This window comes from Molothrus aeneus, chromosome 12 (genome assembly GCF_037042795.1).
Source record: "Molothrus aeneus isolate 106 chromosome 12, BPBGC_Maene_1.0, whole genome shotgun sequence".
NCBI classification, from domain to species: Eukaryota; Metazoa; Chordata; class Aves; order Passeriformes; family Icteridae; genus Molothrus; species Molothrus aeneus.
The window spans coordinates 927,913-940,013 of NC_089657.1; the positions used below are offsets into that span (position 1 = coordinate 927,913).

At 52.6% G+C, this 12,101-nt stretch overlaps 1 protein-coding gene across 4 annotated transcripts in view; it reads right to left on the reverse strand.

Moving 5' to 3' along the window:
• GRM7 (glutamate metabotropic receptor 7) overlaps window positions 1–12,101 on the reverse strand; it is a 196,259-nt gene that overhangs the window by 47,253 nt on the left and 136,905 nt on the right. For all 4 annotated transcript variants that reach the window (XR_010784428.1, XM_066558432.1, XM_066558431.1 and 1 more), the window contains exon 7: window positions 11,790–11,929. Coding sequence is in view for 3 of the 4 variants with exons in the window: in XM_066558432.1 (XP_066414529.1) it covers window positions 11,790–11,929 (140 nt within the window). In the remaining variant the exon portion in view is untranslated. The remainder of the gene's footprint in view (window positions 1–11,789; window positions 11,930–12,101) is intronic.

Consider the following 12,101-nt stretch of genomic DNA (forward strand, 5'->3'; position numbering starts at 1 on the left):
TATTTCTCATTAAGTCTGATGGAATGACATCCAACCCCCAGATAAATCACATGAGAGTTAAAACAACACTGCAAACCTTGAGGGAAGGCAGGACTTTGACCTGCAAGGCTGCTCCCCACAAACCTTGGGGCTTCTTACCAAGACAGAGCAGAGATCTCCCCTCCTGGAACCGCTACTGACCAGGGGAAGATGTGAAATGAGGTGGGAATGTGTTTCTATAGGGCACAGGATCAGTGAGAATGGGGAAAGGTCTGCTACACAAGCCAGGTGAGAAATATGAAGGACAAAGAAAATGGTCATCACTGAAAAAAGCAATAATTAGATAATATTTCATTTCAAAGTCACATTCAGCTTTTGAAATACCACATGTGCTTCTGGGAATGCAAATGATCAGTGATTACATTAAATATATGGAAAGTCTCACTTACTCTGCAGTCTGGAGAGTCCTGAACTCCAAGGCAGGCAACAAAGGCTCCCAAGTACTGTGGAAAACTGGGCTCACAAATCATTTCAAATGTGCCCAACTAAAGCCATTCCCCAGCCTCCAAGAACAAGGAAGGTTTAGCACTGGAGCCCCAGACTGGAGGCCTGGGAAGGCCCTGGCATTCCCAGCACCAGTTACCAGCCCAGCAGCTGCTCTGTGTGTGTGCGTCCTTTCCAAACTCAAAACCTGATCCCTGGGATAGATGTGAATAAGTGTCATTAAAAACACAACATTTCAGCTATTTTTCCTTAGGTCACTTAAATGCTGACAAGCTCCATGATTTTCCCTACAAGCAAGGTTCTCAGATGAGTTTCTTGGATCAGCTGCCTTAGTTATTCATACAGACAGGAAGACTTGAATGGGCAAGTCTTAAATTGAAAGATTCAGTTGCACTTTCCTAATTTAAATCAAAATAGATCCTGTATCATCTTCATTTTATATTTGTGAAAACACAAACCCTGAAGTTGTCACACTCTGCTCACAGTGGAGTACCAAGGGTCTTTCTGTGAATGCTGTAAAAATAATCCCTCAATGAGAGATATTCTAGGGGTCTGCTCCTGAAAAGAGGGATTGGATCCCTGCATCCCTGGGGAGGAAGGATGCTCTCCCTGCTCCCAGCCATCCCTGCTCCTGAATGCCTCCAGCAGGAGGGACTGCATCCACTCACAATATACATTCTCATTATGTTCTCTATAGAACAAACATTACCAAGAAATGCTTAGTCTGTCTCATAAGGCCTAATGTAATTGTTCATGTTAATGAATAAAGTAACTCAATATCTGGGGATAATTCAAACATTGCTGCTTTGCTTCCCTCCGCTACAAACATTTCCATAATAAGCCATTTGTTCTGAACTTAATTGTTTCATGCAATGTTTGATTAAAATAAAAATCAGTACAAAAATAATTACATTAGTGGTAATTAACCTACTCAGGGAAGAAAATAGCCACGTTCCCTGATCCCACTTTCATAATGATGGTGCCATTCATTTCAGGACACACAGCAGCCAGCGGCGAGGACTGGGCTCAGATTTATTGCCACCTCCAGACTGCAGCTCCTAACTCAGCAGTTCAGACATTTGTGTATATTCCACTTTGCAGACAGCAATATTTGCATGACTTAGCTCTTCAGGCTCAGCTATTAATGTCTTGTAATTAGTTTCTAAATCCAGGGATTTACCGTGATAATGGTTTTAAGCTAAGAATATGTCAATAACACATCCTCAGCAGAGTCTTCTGCAAAATATCAACTGAAATCCCTGAAGAGATAACAGTGGTGATAAGCCAGAGTGCCAGAGAGGATACAGAGCTGCTCCATGCCTGGCCCAGACACGGTGCCTCACACCATGGAGCTCCTTTTCATTTCCCTGCCTGCAGGGAGTGCTGGGGAAGCCTTGCCCAGCACTGGGCCTGCAAGGGGTGGAGGCAAAACCCCAGCAGTTCTGTGCCAAACAGATCCTGCTCTGAGCAGAGCAGCCCCAACACCTCTGCAGGATAACACAGAATTGCCAGAACACACAGAATTGCCCCCTCTCAGAACAGGAGGATTGTTCCTGCAGCAGCAGCACGTGAGCTCTGGGAAGAGCCATGCAGTGGGAACTCCCACTGCTCCATCTCATCCCATCATCCCATGCATGCCCTGCCATCCCATCATCCCAGCCCAAAATCCCATCCCATCATCCCACCATCCCAGCCCCTCCATGGGCTCCCACAGCACATCCCAGGCCAGCCCCTGGGTGCTCCCTGCCCCTCCCAGAGCCACCCCAGCACTGCTGGGCAGAGCTCTCTCCTGCCTGCTCTCTGGGCTTCCCAAATCAATTCTTAACCTCCTCTCCCTTTCCCTCTCCTCTCCTCTCCTCTCCTCTCCTCTCCTCTCCTCTCCTCTCCTCTCCTCTCCTCTCCTCTCCTCTCCTCTCCTCTCCTCTCCTCTCCTCTCCTCTCCTCTCCTCTCCTCTCCTCTCCTCTCCTCTCCTCTCCTCTCCTCTCCTCTCCTCTCCTCTCCTCTCTTCCTTTGTCTTTTGTCAGCTTTTTTCAGCAGCCCTGCTGCTCTGCCCCAGCAACACTGAGAGCTCTCTGAGCACTCAGAGCACCATCTCTAATGAGATCCAAGGGCCATTTGTTCTACATTAAAGCAAGGACATTTCCAGCACACCACTGATGGAGAGAAAAATGCTTAATCCACAGTTTTTGCAAAAATGCTTATTATTATACATTTCTGTTGATGCACAATAAAATGGAAAATTAATTATTTTAATGCTTTTATATCTGCCTACAGCTTTGTGTTGTCTTCTCACTAATGGAAGGGGGTGGACCATGCATCTTCAGTATTCATCCTACAGCCCCTGCATAATATTTTTTTAATTAAAAAAAGAGCATGTGCTTCCAAATGTGCATTTATAACACACAGCTCTTTTCTCTTTAAATGGATAGGTTAGGGAAAAACTATCTTCTGAAAGCAGAGCTAATCCAAGGCAACTTTTTGTCCTAAGGTGGCTTAGAATGAGGGAAAATCTGAATTATCACAGAATCCCAAACTGGTTTGGATGTCAAAGCCCACCCAGTGCCACCCTGGCATGGCAGGGGCACCTCCCACTGTCCCAGGTGCTCCCAGCCCCAGTGTCCAGCCTGGCCTTGGGCACTGCAGGGAGCCAGGGCAGCCCCAGCAGAGATCTGACCAGTGCAGGAGGACAGGCCAGCCCAGGCAGGGCACACAGCCCCAGCTCAGCACAGCTGCCATCAAACTCTTGTTCCTGACCTGCTCCCAGTGCCCACAGCTGGACAGTCCAACCCCAAGAACAGCCTGGATGACAATGGCCCATCTAGAAGCAGCTCCAGGAATTCTGGTTTTTCTCCTGAAAACGCCTTTTCAGAGCTGCTTTTCATGGCACAGCCACAAGCCCACCTCACCTAAGGTTTGAGGAAAGGATTAGCCCTTTATCTTTGTTTAGCTCTCTTATGAGCCAAGAACTTTCTATTTTTCCTGTTCTTTGTGGCTGTGGAAAAGTTCTGCTCCTGCCAAGCCCAACACAGAGCTCCCAGTGTGGAAAGGGCAGTGAGGAGAGGGAACCAAGCTTGTGTGTGTAATTTGGAGAGCATTCCTCCTGGAGTGCCTGCCAGCCCAGAAACGCTGGCATTTATTTATCCTCCTCGTTCCCCAGCTGGTTCAAGGGCCAGCATTTTCCAGCCCCATTATTTGGTGCTGGTTTTCCCCTCCTCAGCATCAATGGACAGTGATTTCCTCACCACAGCTCGTGTGCAAGGCAGAACAGCACAGGGCAGGGAGGGAGCATGAAAGAAATACAAAATACTGAGGGAGATTCAGTACCCAGCTCATTTAGGCCTTAATTAGATTGCTGCAGGGATATTAATAATACTAATAATATTAAATTATCCTGCTCAGGTTATGCTCAGTCAATTGGGCCCTAAAAGAACTGCACAGACAATGAGAAGAACTGTACACAGAAAATTGGGAATGGCTGGTGGCAATGCACAATGCCAGGGCACAGCTGCCTCCCAGCACAGGGAATTTTCTCCTTTCTCCCCACACACGGGGCTGCAATCCCTCTGCAGAACCCTACCCCAGGGGAGGGCAGCACGAGCTGCAGCCTGGGCTGCGGGAGGAGGAAAGCCTGTCTCACCCCTGGCATTTTGGGGAGAAAAGGCCAAAATCTGCTCTGCAAAGGGAGCTGAAGTCTGTACAGCCCCTCCCCAGTCACTCACACACAGGCAGTGCTAGAGCAGGGTGAAATCCCTGCTTCCACTGGCACTGGGGAGCAGCTGCTGCCCAGCCAGCCCAGAGCCCTGGCCAGGCAAAGCTGGGATTGGCCAGCAAACAAGGATCCTCCATGGGAGCCATCTGCACAGACTGCACATCTTCAGTTTGGTGGAACAAAACCCAAATTAACCAGGAAAACAAAGCAAATCAAGGCTTCCCCCAAGTTGTTTCAGAGCAGACTGAGGACCCTTTGCAGCTGTTTTTAGGGCCATTATTGTCCATCCTGTGAACAACTAGCTGGGGACACTCTGAGTTCCACATCACACCTCTGATATTACAGCTCTGCTGCAGAAATCAGTGCTCAAGGACATGTAAATAGATTATTTCTGACCCACTCCACACGTGTGGCCTGTCAGGAACTCTGTGCTCTGCTCAAACGCTGGGAGTTCCCAGGGCTGCTCGCACGGGCTGATGTGAGCAGAGCTCTCAATCAGCCTTTGTGGGATTTCTCTCTCCTCCCTGAAGCAAACAGGCACAATCTGACACATCTGTCATCATTTCTGCTCCACCACCCTCGGCACTGGCATCCGTGTGGGACCAGAATTTCATTTTGCAAACACAGCTGGGTCATGTTTGGGATCCACAGAAGCAGCTCTATGCCAAGAGCTCCCAGAGCTGCTCATACAGTTTATTAAAGGAGTTTGCTTGCAGATTTGATCAACACAAATGGAGACAAAGCAGCAAGTTTTGGCTGCTGTTAGCTGTCACCAGGCTTGGCACCACTGGCAGGTGCCAGCCCCTGATCTGCCACTGAAACCTGGGGCAGCTGCAGCCCCAGCAGCCCTGCTGAGGGCCCCAGGGCTGGCAGGCAGTGCCAGGCTCTCAGCACTCCCAGGGACTGGGATACTCAGCTGCCATCTCCTCCCAGGCTGACCAACAAGAGGAGGTGGGAAAGGAGACCCCAAAGGAGGGAACAGCAGAGCTGCCTGGGGGTGCCCTGGCCTCTGCAGACACAAACCCCACACTGCTGACACCCCCAGACAGAAATCACTCCTACACTGCCAGGGAAAGACACCAGTGTCTTTGATCCAGAGGCACAGAGCCAGTCATTACTGTGCTGACAGTTCTTGGAGTTTGCTCTCCTGCAAGGCCTTGGCCCAGCACTGCCCCCATGACCCCACAGACCTTCGGTGGGGAGGGCAGGGACACACAGAACATTCTCCATCCAACCTCCATTTGCTGCCAGGGCAAGGTCAGACACACATGGAGCATTTGCTGCCCCTCCATGGCCCAGCTGCAGCCCAGTCCCAGCTGTGCAGGACCTGGGGGTTTCAGGCACCCTCCCCAGCCCAGCTCAGTCCCAGCTCATGCAGGACTGCTTGTTTCAGCCTCACTCCCTCCTGGAGCAGGAGCAATCAGCTCATGGCCATTCTGCAGGCCAGTGGATTGAAAAATCCCCTCCCACTTCATGCTGTAAGTTGAGATAATTCAAGGTGTTTGCGCTGCTCACGGCTGACATGAGCAATAAGAGACTGCAGAATTTAACAAGAACAAAACAAACAACATCCATTCCTGCAGCACCCTGCAGGCTGCTGCCAGCTGGGCAGGGGGCACTTCTAGGGATGGAGTCACCTCCAGCTCCTGCCTGGGTCACAGAGCCTGCGCTCAGAGGGGCCCAGCCCTGGCCAGGAGCTGTGACACAGCTGCACATCCCTGTGCAAGGACTGCACATCCCATGTGCAAGCATGAGCAGCACCGGGGCTGGCAAACACTGCACACACCCCCCGGGCGTGGCACTGCCACCTGTGCCACAGTGCCTGAGGTGACACCTGCAGGGACAGGGGCAGGGCAGCAGAGATGCAGGGTGTCCCTAACAGTGCCAAATCCAGAAACTCCATCTACCCTGAGCACATTCTGCTCCAAAGGAAAAACCCAAAACCCAGCAGCAAACCCAAGAAAGCAAGGAACAGAAATCAATTTGAACATGTTATTTTAGACAAATACCATCTGTTGGCAGAATATTCCCGAGCAACAAACACCACTGAAGAGGTGCTTGGATGCAATTCCAATTCGAATATTTTATCAAAAAAAGGCAGGTACAGCCAGGTCTCTTGCCAGCAGGTTAGACAGTTAATTACTCTCTTCACCAACTCACTATTCATAACATTTATTTCCAAACTCCCTAACAGAGATGTTTATGGCACGTAAATTGATTAGTCTGAGCCCAAACAGATTCAGGAGGTGTTGAAGTGAGCAGGTTTCACATAAATTGCACAGAGGATTACAGAGTTACTCAATGTGTTTGTGGGGAAAACAGGCTTGCAGGGTGGAGTTTCCCTCCTGTGCCAGTGACCATGGTGTCCCTGTCCCTGCTGCTGTCCTGCCAGCAAAGGCTCCCCTGCTCTGGGGGTGACCCCAGCTCACCCCAAACCCTGAGCTCCAGGGATGTTCCTGATTCCAACAGGGCTTTATCTCACACTCTGCTCCCCATGGCAAAGAGCAGCTCCCAGCTGCCTGCCCAGGGAGCAGGGAATCACCCAGGAACAGGGAATCATCCAGGAGTGGGGAGTCATCCAGGAGTGGGGAATCATCCAGGAGCAGGGGAATCATCCAGGAGCAGGGGAATCATCCAGGAGTGGGGAATCATCCAGGAGTGGGGAGTCATCCAGGAACAGGGGAATCATCCAGGAGCAGGGAATCATCCAGGAGCGGGGAATCATCCAGGAGCGGGGAGTCATCCAGAAGCATGGGATCACCCAGGAGCAGGGAATCATCCAGGAGCAGGGGAACCATCCAGGAGCAGGGAAATCATCCAGGAGCAGGGAATCATCCAGGAGCAGGGAATCATCCAGGATCCAGGAGCAGGGAATCATCCAGGAGTGGGGAATCATCCAGGAGCAGGGAATCATCCAGGAGCAGGGGAATCATCCAGGATCCAGGAGCAGGGGAATCATCCAGGATCCAGGAGCAGGGAATCATCCAGGAGCAGGGAATCATCCAGGAGCAGGGAATCATCCAGGAGCAGGGGAATCATCCAGGATCCAGGAGCAGGGGAATCATCCAGGATCCAGGAGCAGGGAATCATCCAGGAACAGGGGATCATCCAGGAGCAGGGAGTCACCCAGGAGCAGGGAGTCACCCAGGAGCAGGGAGTCACCCAGGAGCCCATGCCCCATCCTCAGGGGCTGACCAGGGGAGCAGGCCCGTGGACAGCTGTGTCCATGGAACCACAGGGATCATTGCCAATCCCATGCATCTCCCAGGCACTCCTGTGGCAGGGCTCAGCCACAGCTCCCTGACCGTGGAGCTGGGCAGGGACAAGGGGGCCCCAGAGCTGCTCAGTGCCCCAGGCTGGGGGTGAAGGACAGGGCAGTGTCCTGCCCGTGTGGAGCTGGGCAGGGAGGGACCAGGGGACCCCAGAGCTCAGCCGGGAGCCTCCACACGGGGCTGGGCCAGGGACAGCTGCCCTGTGGGGTCCATGCAGCACCTCCAGCCCATGGGCAGGGTCCCAGCACCCCAGTGACCCCAGGAGCAGCTCGTGTCCATGGGCAGGAGCCCAGACAGGCCTCTGCAGCCCTAGCACAAGGCCAATACCTGGAAAAAGCAGGTTCAACCATTTCACAGGGAATGTTTCCTTCACCTATTGATTTTGACAGTTCTGGGATACTTGCTCAGGGAACGGGATGGGAAAACATAATAAACGTGGGAGCTGCTGAGTTGACTGTACCTGGAGGAAGAGAAGCAATATCACCAAATTTCCCAGGAGAACCTGTGCTTCCTCTAGGAGCCATCCATTTCTTCCTCCTTCAGGCACACCAGTTCCTCCAGGAGAGATGTTTGTGTCAGGCACCTCCAAGCATGAGAAGCTGTGTTTTTAGGAGCCAGCAATGTATGGGAGCTGCTCCCATCCCTCCAGTGCCCCTCATCCAAACAGCTCACACAGCAAGGACTCCTCCTGAGCTGAGATGGGGCAGGGCAGGGCACGGAGGGGCTCATTCCTCCTCTGAGATCCACAGAGAAGCACCAGGAGCTCCCCATGGAGGCAGGACCTGTCCCCTGGCCACGCTGCCTTCAGCCATGCTCCCATTTCCTGCTGCTGGAAGCACACAGGCCTCAGACACAAAGGAAAGCCCAGCCCAACAAACTGAAACGAGCCACTGGAAAAGCAAAACAGCCCAAACACAACACTCCTCACCCTCCCAGGGCAGACTGGCTCCCCTCCACCAGCAGCACCTCAGCATTTGAAACAGCAAAGCTGCAGCCAGTCCAAGCAGCTCTGGCAAGGCTGGAGCTGCCCTGGCCATGGAGTGCAGCCTCCCAGAGGCTTAAAGCCCAGCTCCCCCGTGGCCAGGGGATCTCTATCTCTCCAGCCTAAGGGCATCAGGTGCATCTCTCCAGCCCCATGCACCAGGTGTGTCTCTGCCTCCCACAGGAGCTGTGCTGCAGCAGGGATGGAGCTGCCAAGCTCTGAGCCTGAAATGCAGGGCAGGAGGGGTCAGCCACAGCCACTGCACCCCAGATCCGCCTGCAGCAGTGACAGGGGCTGGCAGAGCTTGGCACAGCCCTCACCAAGGAGAAGGGTGGCACCTGGCCTTCCCTGGCCCCTCGGGTGGGAGATGGGTGGGCACCTCAGCATCACAGCCTTGCTGCAGGGAGAGCAGAGCACTGCAATGGCTTTGCATGGAACCCTGGCCAAGGCCAGTAAAATCAGACATCTGCTCATTTTATCCTTGCATGGACACTGAAACACAGCCAGAAGTGCCACTGAACCGTGCCCTGGGTGCTGGGCACAGCTCTGCTGGGCTGGAGGCTGCCAAGCAGGCAAAGGAAAATGGGTGATTGCTCTGCCCTCACATCAATTGCTGTGTCCCAAGCTTGCTGCAGTGAAAAGTCATCAAATGTATCTCAGTTATCTGACCTGAGATACAGACAGCCCCAGGTAATTCACAAACCCAGGTTTATCAACAATAAGGAAACAGAGCAGATTTGAGGAGTCCCAAGGAAGCTGCTACAGCTCCCCTCAGTCTGTCTGCCAACAGAAGCAAGAGACAGAAAACTAAACCACAAGTTACTCTGCAATCTGACATGGGAGAATCTGGTTCAGCTCTCCAGATTATTCCAGAGAATAAAGTACCATGAATGGGGAGATGTCCTTTGCTGAAGGCACCCACGAGAGCCTGCAGAGCAGCAGCCCTGCCAGAGGAATGCCACAGTGAAACATCTCTGTTCCTTCCTGGAATGAGGATGATGATAAAGAAGAGAATCCTTACTCACCGAGCTGGTCTCGTGCAGCTCCTGCCCCCTGGCTCTGCAGGGTCCTTACCTGTGGGGCTGGGCAGAGCTGTCCCCATTCCCAGGCAATGCAGACACCCAGGAGGGACCAGGGCTGCCCCCAGGGACACAAAGCACCAGGGCAGAGCTGCCCCCTCCAACCTGCACCAAAGTCCCCTGGCTCTGCCCTCTGGGGTTTGAGAAATAAGGACTGGGAAACATCTCCTGCAGGGTTATTGCCACAATCATTACTGAGGACAAATCACATCCTCTGGTAGCTCTCCCTGGGATGTATTTAATAGAATTCATTTTGGTTATTTCCAGGAATCCTTGGCTTCTCTAGACTCCACAATTGTCCTTATTATTGTAAGAAATAATCCAATAATACAAAAGGGACTGTCTTAGATATATATTTGTGTGAGAAACTGGGACACTTGAGTGATTAGAAGGGAAGTTAGTGAGAGAGTCTCAACTACTGATATGACCCTGTGGCCATGAGGCTACGAGGGTCTTTTTATGGAAACATTTAACACAACAACAGGAATACAAATCAAGCTCCATTAATTTAGCTTTAAATTTTAATGGATCAGGATGTGCAGTTTACATAAAGAAGGATTTGCTTAATAAAATATTAATATTTTTTGCTAAAAGAACTGTAAATTGCAAGTTAATATCGGTTTCCTTATATAGATCATCAAAAGTTGAAAAGCACTGAAAGAGCAAACCAAACACAGAAATAAAAATAGGCCAAAATTCAAGGAGAGTGAAATATTGTGTGTGATCAGCCTCCAAGAGTGGACCCTCAGTGACCCACATTAATTACTTGATTTAACAAAAACCATGGCAACATTAAGAGGAGGAAGTGTGGGAGCTTTGGTTCCATGCCAGGGGGTGGCTGTGACCCCTGTGGGCAGCCCAGGCACAAAGGGCTGGGGCAGCTCGGGTGTCCCCACAGGTCACAGGGCCAACCCCAAATGTGACAGCAGGTCCAGAGAGAGCCCGGGCTGGGAGCACCCCCTGGGGCACCTTCTGTGCCACCCCCGGGGTCACACCCCGTGTCACCTTCCAGGTCACCCCCGGGTCACCCCCGTGTGTGGAGGGGGTCAGGGCTGGGCCATGTCCTGTCACCCTTCCAGAGGAGATGTGGCAGCAGAGGCAGAGAAGGAGCCCCCGCACACCAAGAATTCCCCATGTCCCTGGGCTGGCAAGGCTGACTGAGGGGGAAAACCCCTTTCCCACAAATACCCAGGAAGGCCTTGATCCCCCTCAGGCCGCGTGGCTGAAGAGCCCAAGGGAGCTGCAGTCTGCGTCTCTGGGTGCTGGTAGCTCTCCACAGGGAGCCAGGCACGAGGTGAGGCTGGCACGACTGCCCCAGAGGGCTGAGGAAAAGAGCCCAGAGCCAGCAGGGATCCTGGAGCCAGCCAGGGCACAGGCCAGGCCCAGGGGATGAGGCTGACACGCTCTGCAGCTCTCCCACCCACCAGTCTTGGGGCATTTTTCTGGGAAACATCAAAGTGCATTTGAGCCCCTGCTCCCACGGGCCTGCTTTCCTTTAGGCATCATCCCAGACAGGCCACCCCATCCACAGGGTTAACAGCACCACTGGAAAAGGGACTCACTCCAAACACATTTCATTGCAGCTTTCCAGAGACAAGAAAATCCAAAAAGCATCTGCAAGTGAAAGCCCAGTGGTTTCAAACTTCAACAAACCACAGCTTCATTTCCCAAGCTGGCACCGGGGGACTGCAGCCAGGCAGCAGGAATTAAATTTCCAAGAGCACCTCATGTCTCTGGCAGTCTGAGGAGCTCTGGCTCTCTGGGTGCAGGGAGAAGGCTGCAGGACAGGGGAAAGGGAGACACTGGGCAGAACCTCCAGTGTGGGGCTGTGAGGACATAGCAAAGGTCCCTGCTGGTTCTAGAGCCCATAGCAAAGGTCCCTGCTGGTTCTAGAGCCCATAGCAAAGGGCCCTGCTGGTTCTAGAGCCCATAGCAAAGGTCCCTGCTGGTTCTAGAGCCCATAGCAAAGGTCCCTGCTGGTTTGGGTGCTCATAGCAAAGGTCCCTGCTGGTTCTAGAGCCCATAGCAAAGGTCTCTGCTGGTTTTGGAGCCCATAGCAAAGGTCCCTGCTGGTTCTAGAGCCCATAGCAAAGGTCCCTGCTGGTTTTGGAGCCCATAGCAAAGGTCCCTGCTGGTTCTAGAGCCCATAGCAAAGGTCCCTGCTGGTTTGGGTGCCCATAGCAAAGGTCCCTGCTGGTTTTGGAGCCCATAGCAAAGGTCCCTGCTGGTTCTAGAGCCCATAGCCAAGGAGCAGGGGACTCACGTTGAGCTGCAGGTCGTCTGTCCACTGCCCCACCAGGCGGTAGCCGGGCGTGCTGGTGTTGCTGCTGTGGAACTGGAAGATGTCGTAGCGCCCCGGGGCGTCCCCGTTCTTGTTGAACATCACTGGAGTGCCAGCACTGCCTGGGGGAAGGAAACCAGACAAAATCCAACCACCCAGCACCAAATCTTTACCCAGTCTTTGAGCTTTCACACTGGAAACACGTCCCAGGCCAAGGCCATCGTCCCACAGCCATCCAAAGGGGACACTCTGGGACACTGCCACCACCCAGCCCTGTCCCACAGAGCCATCGTC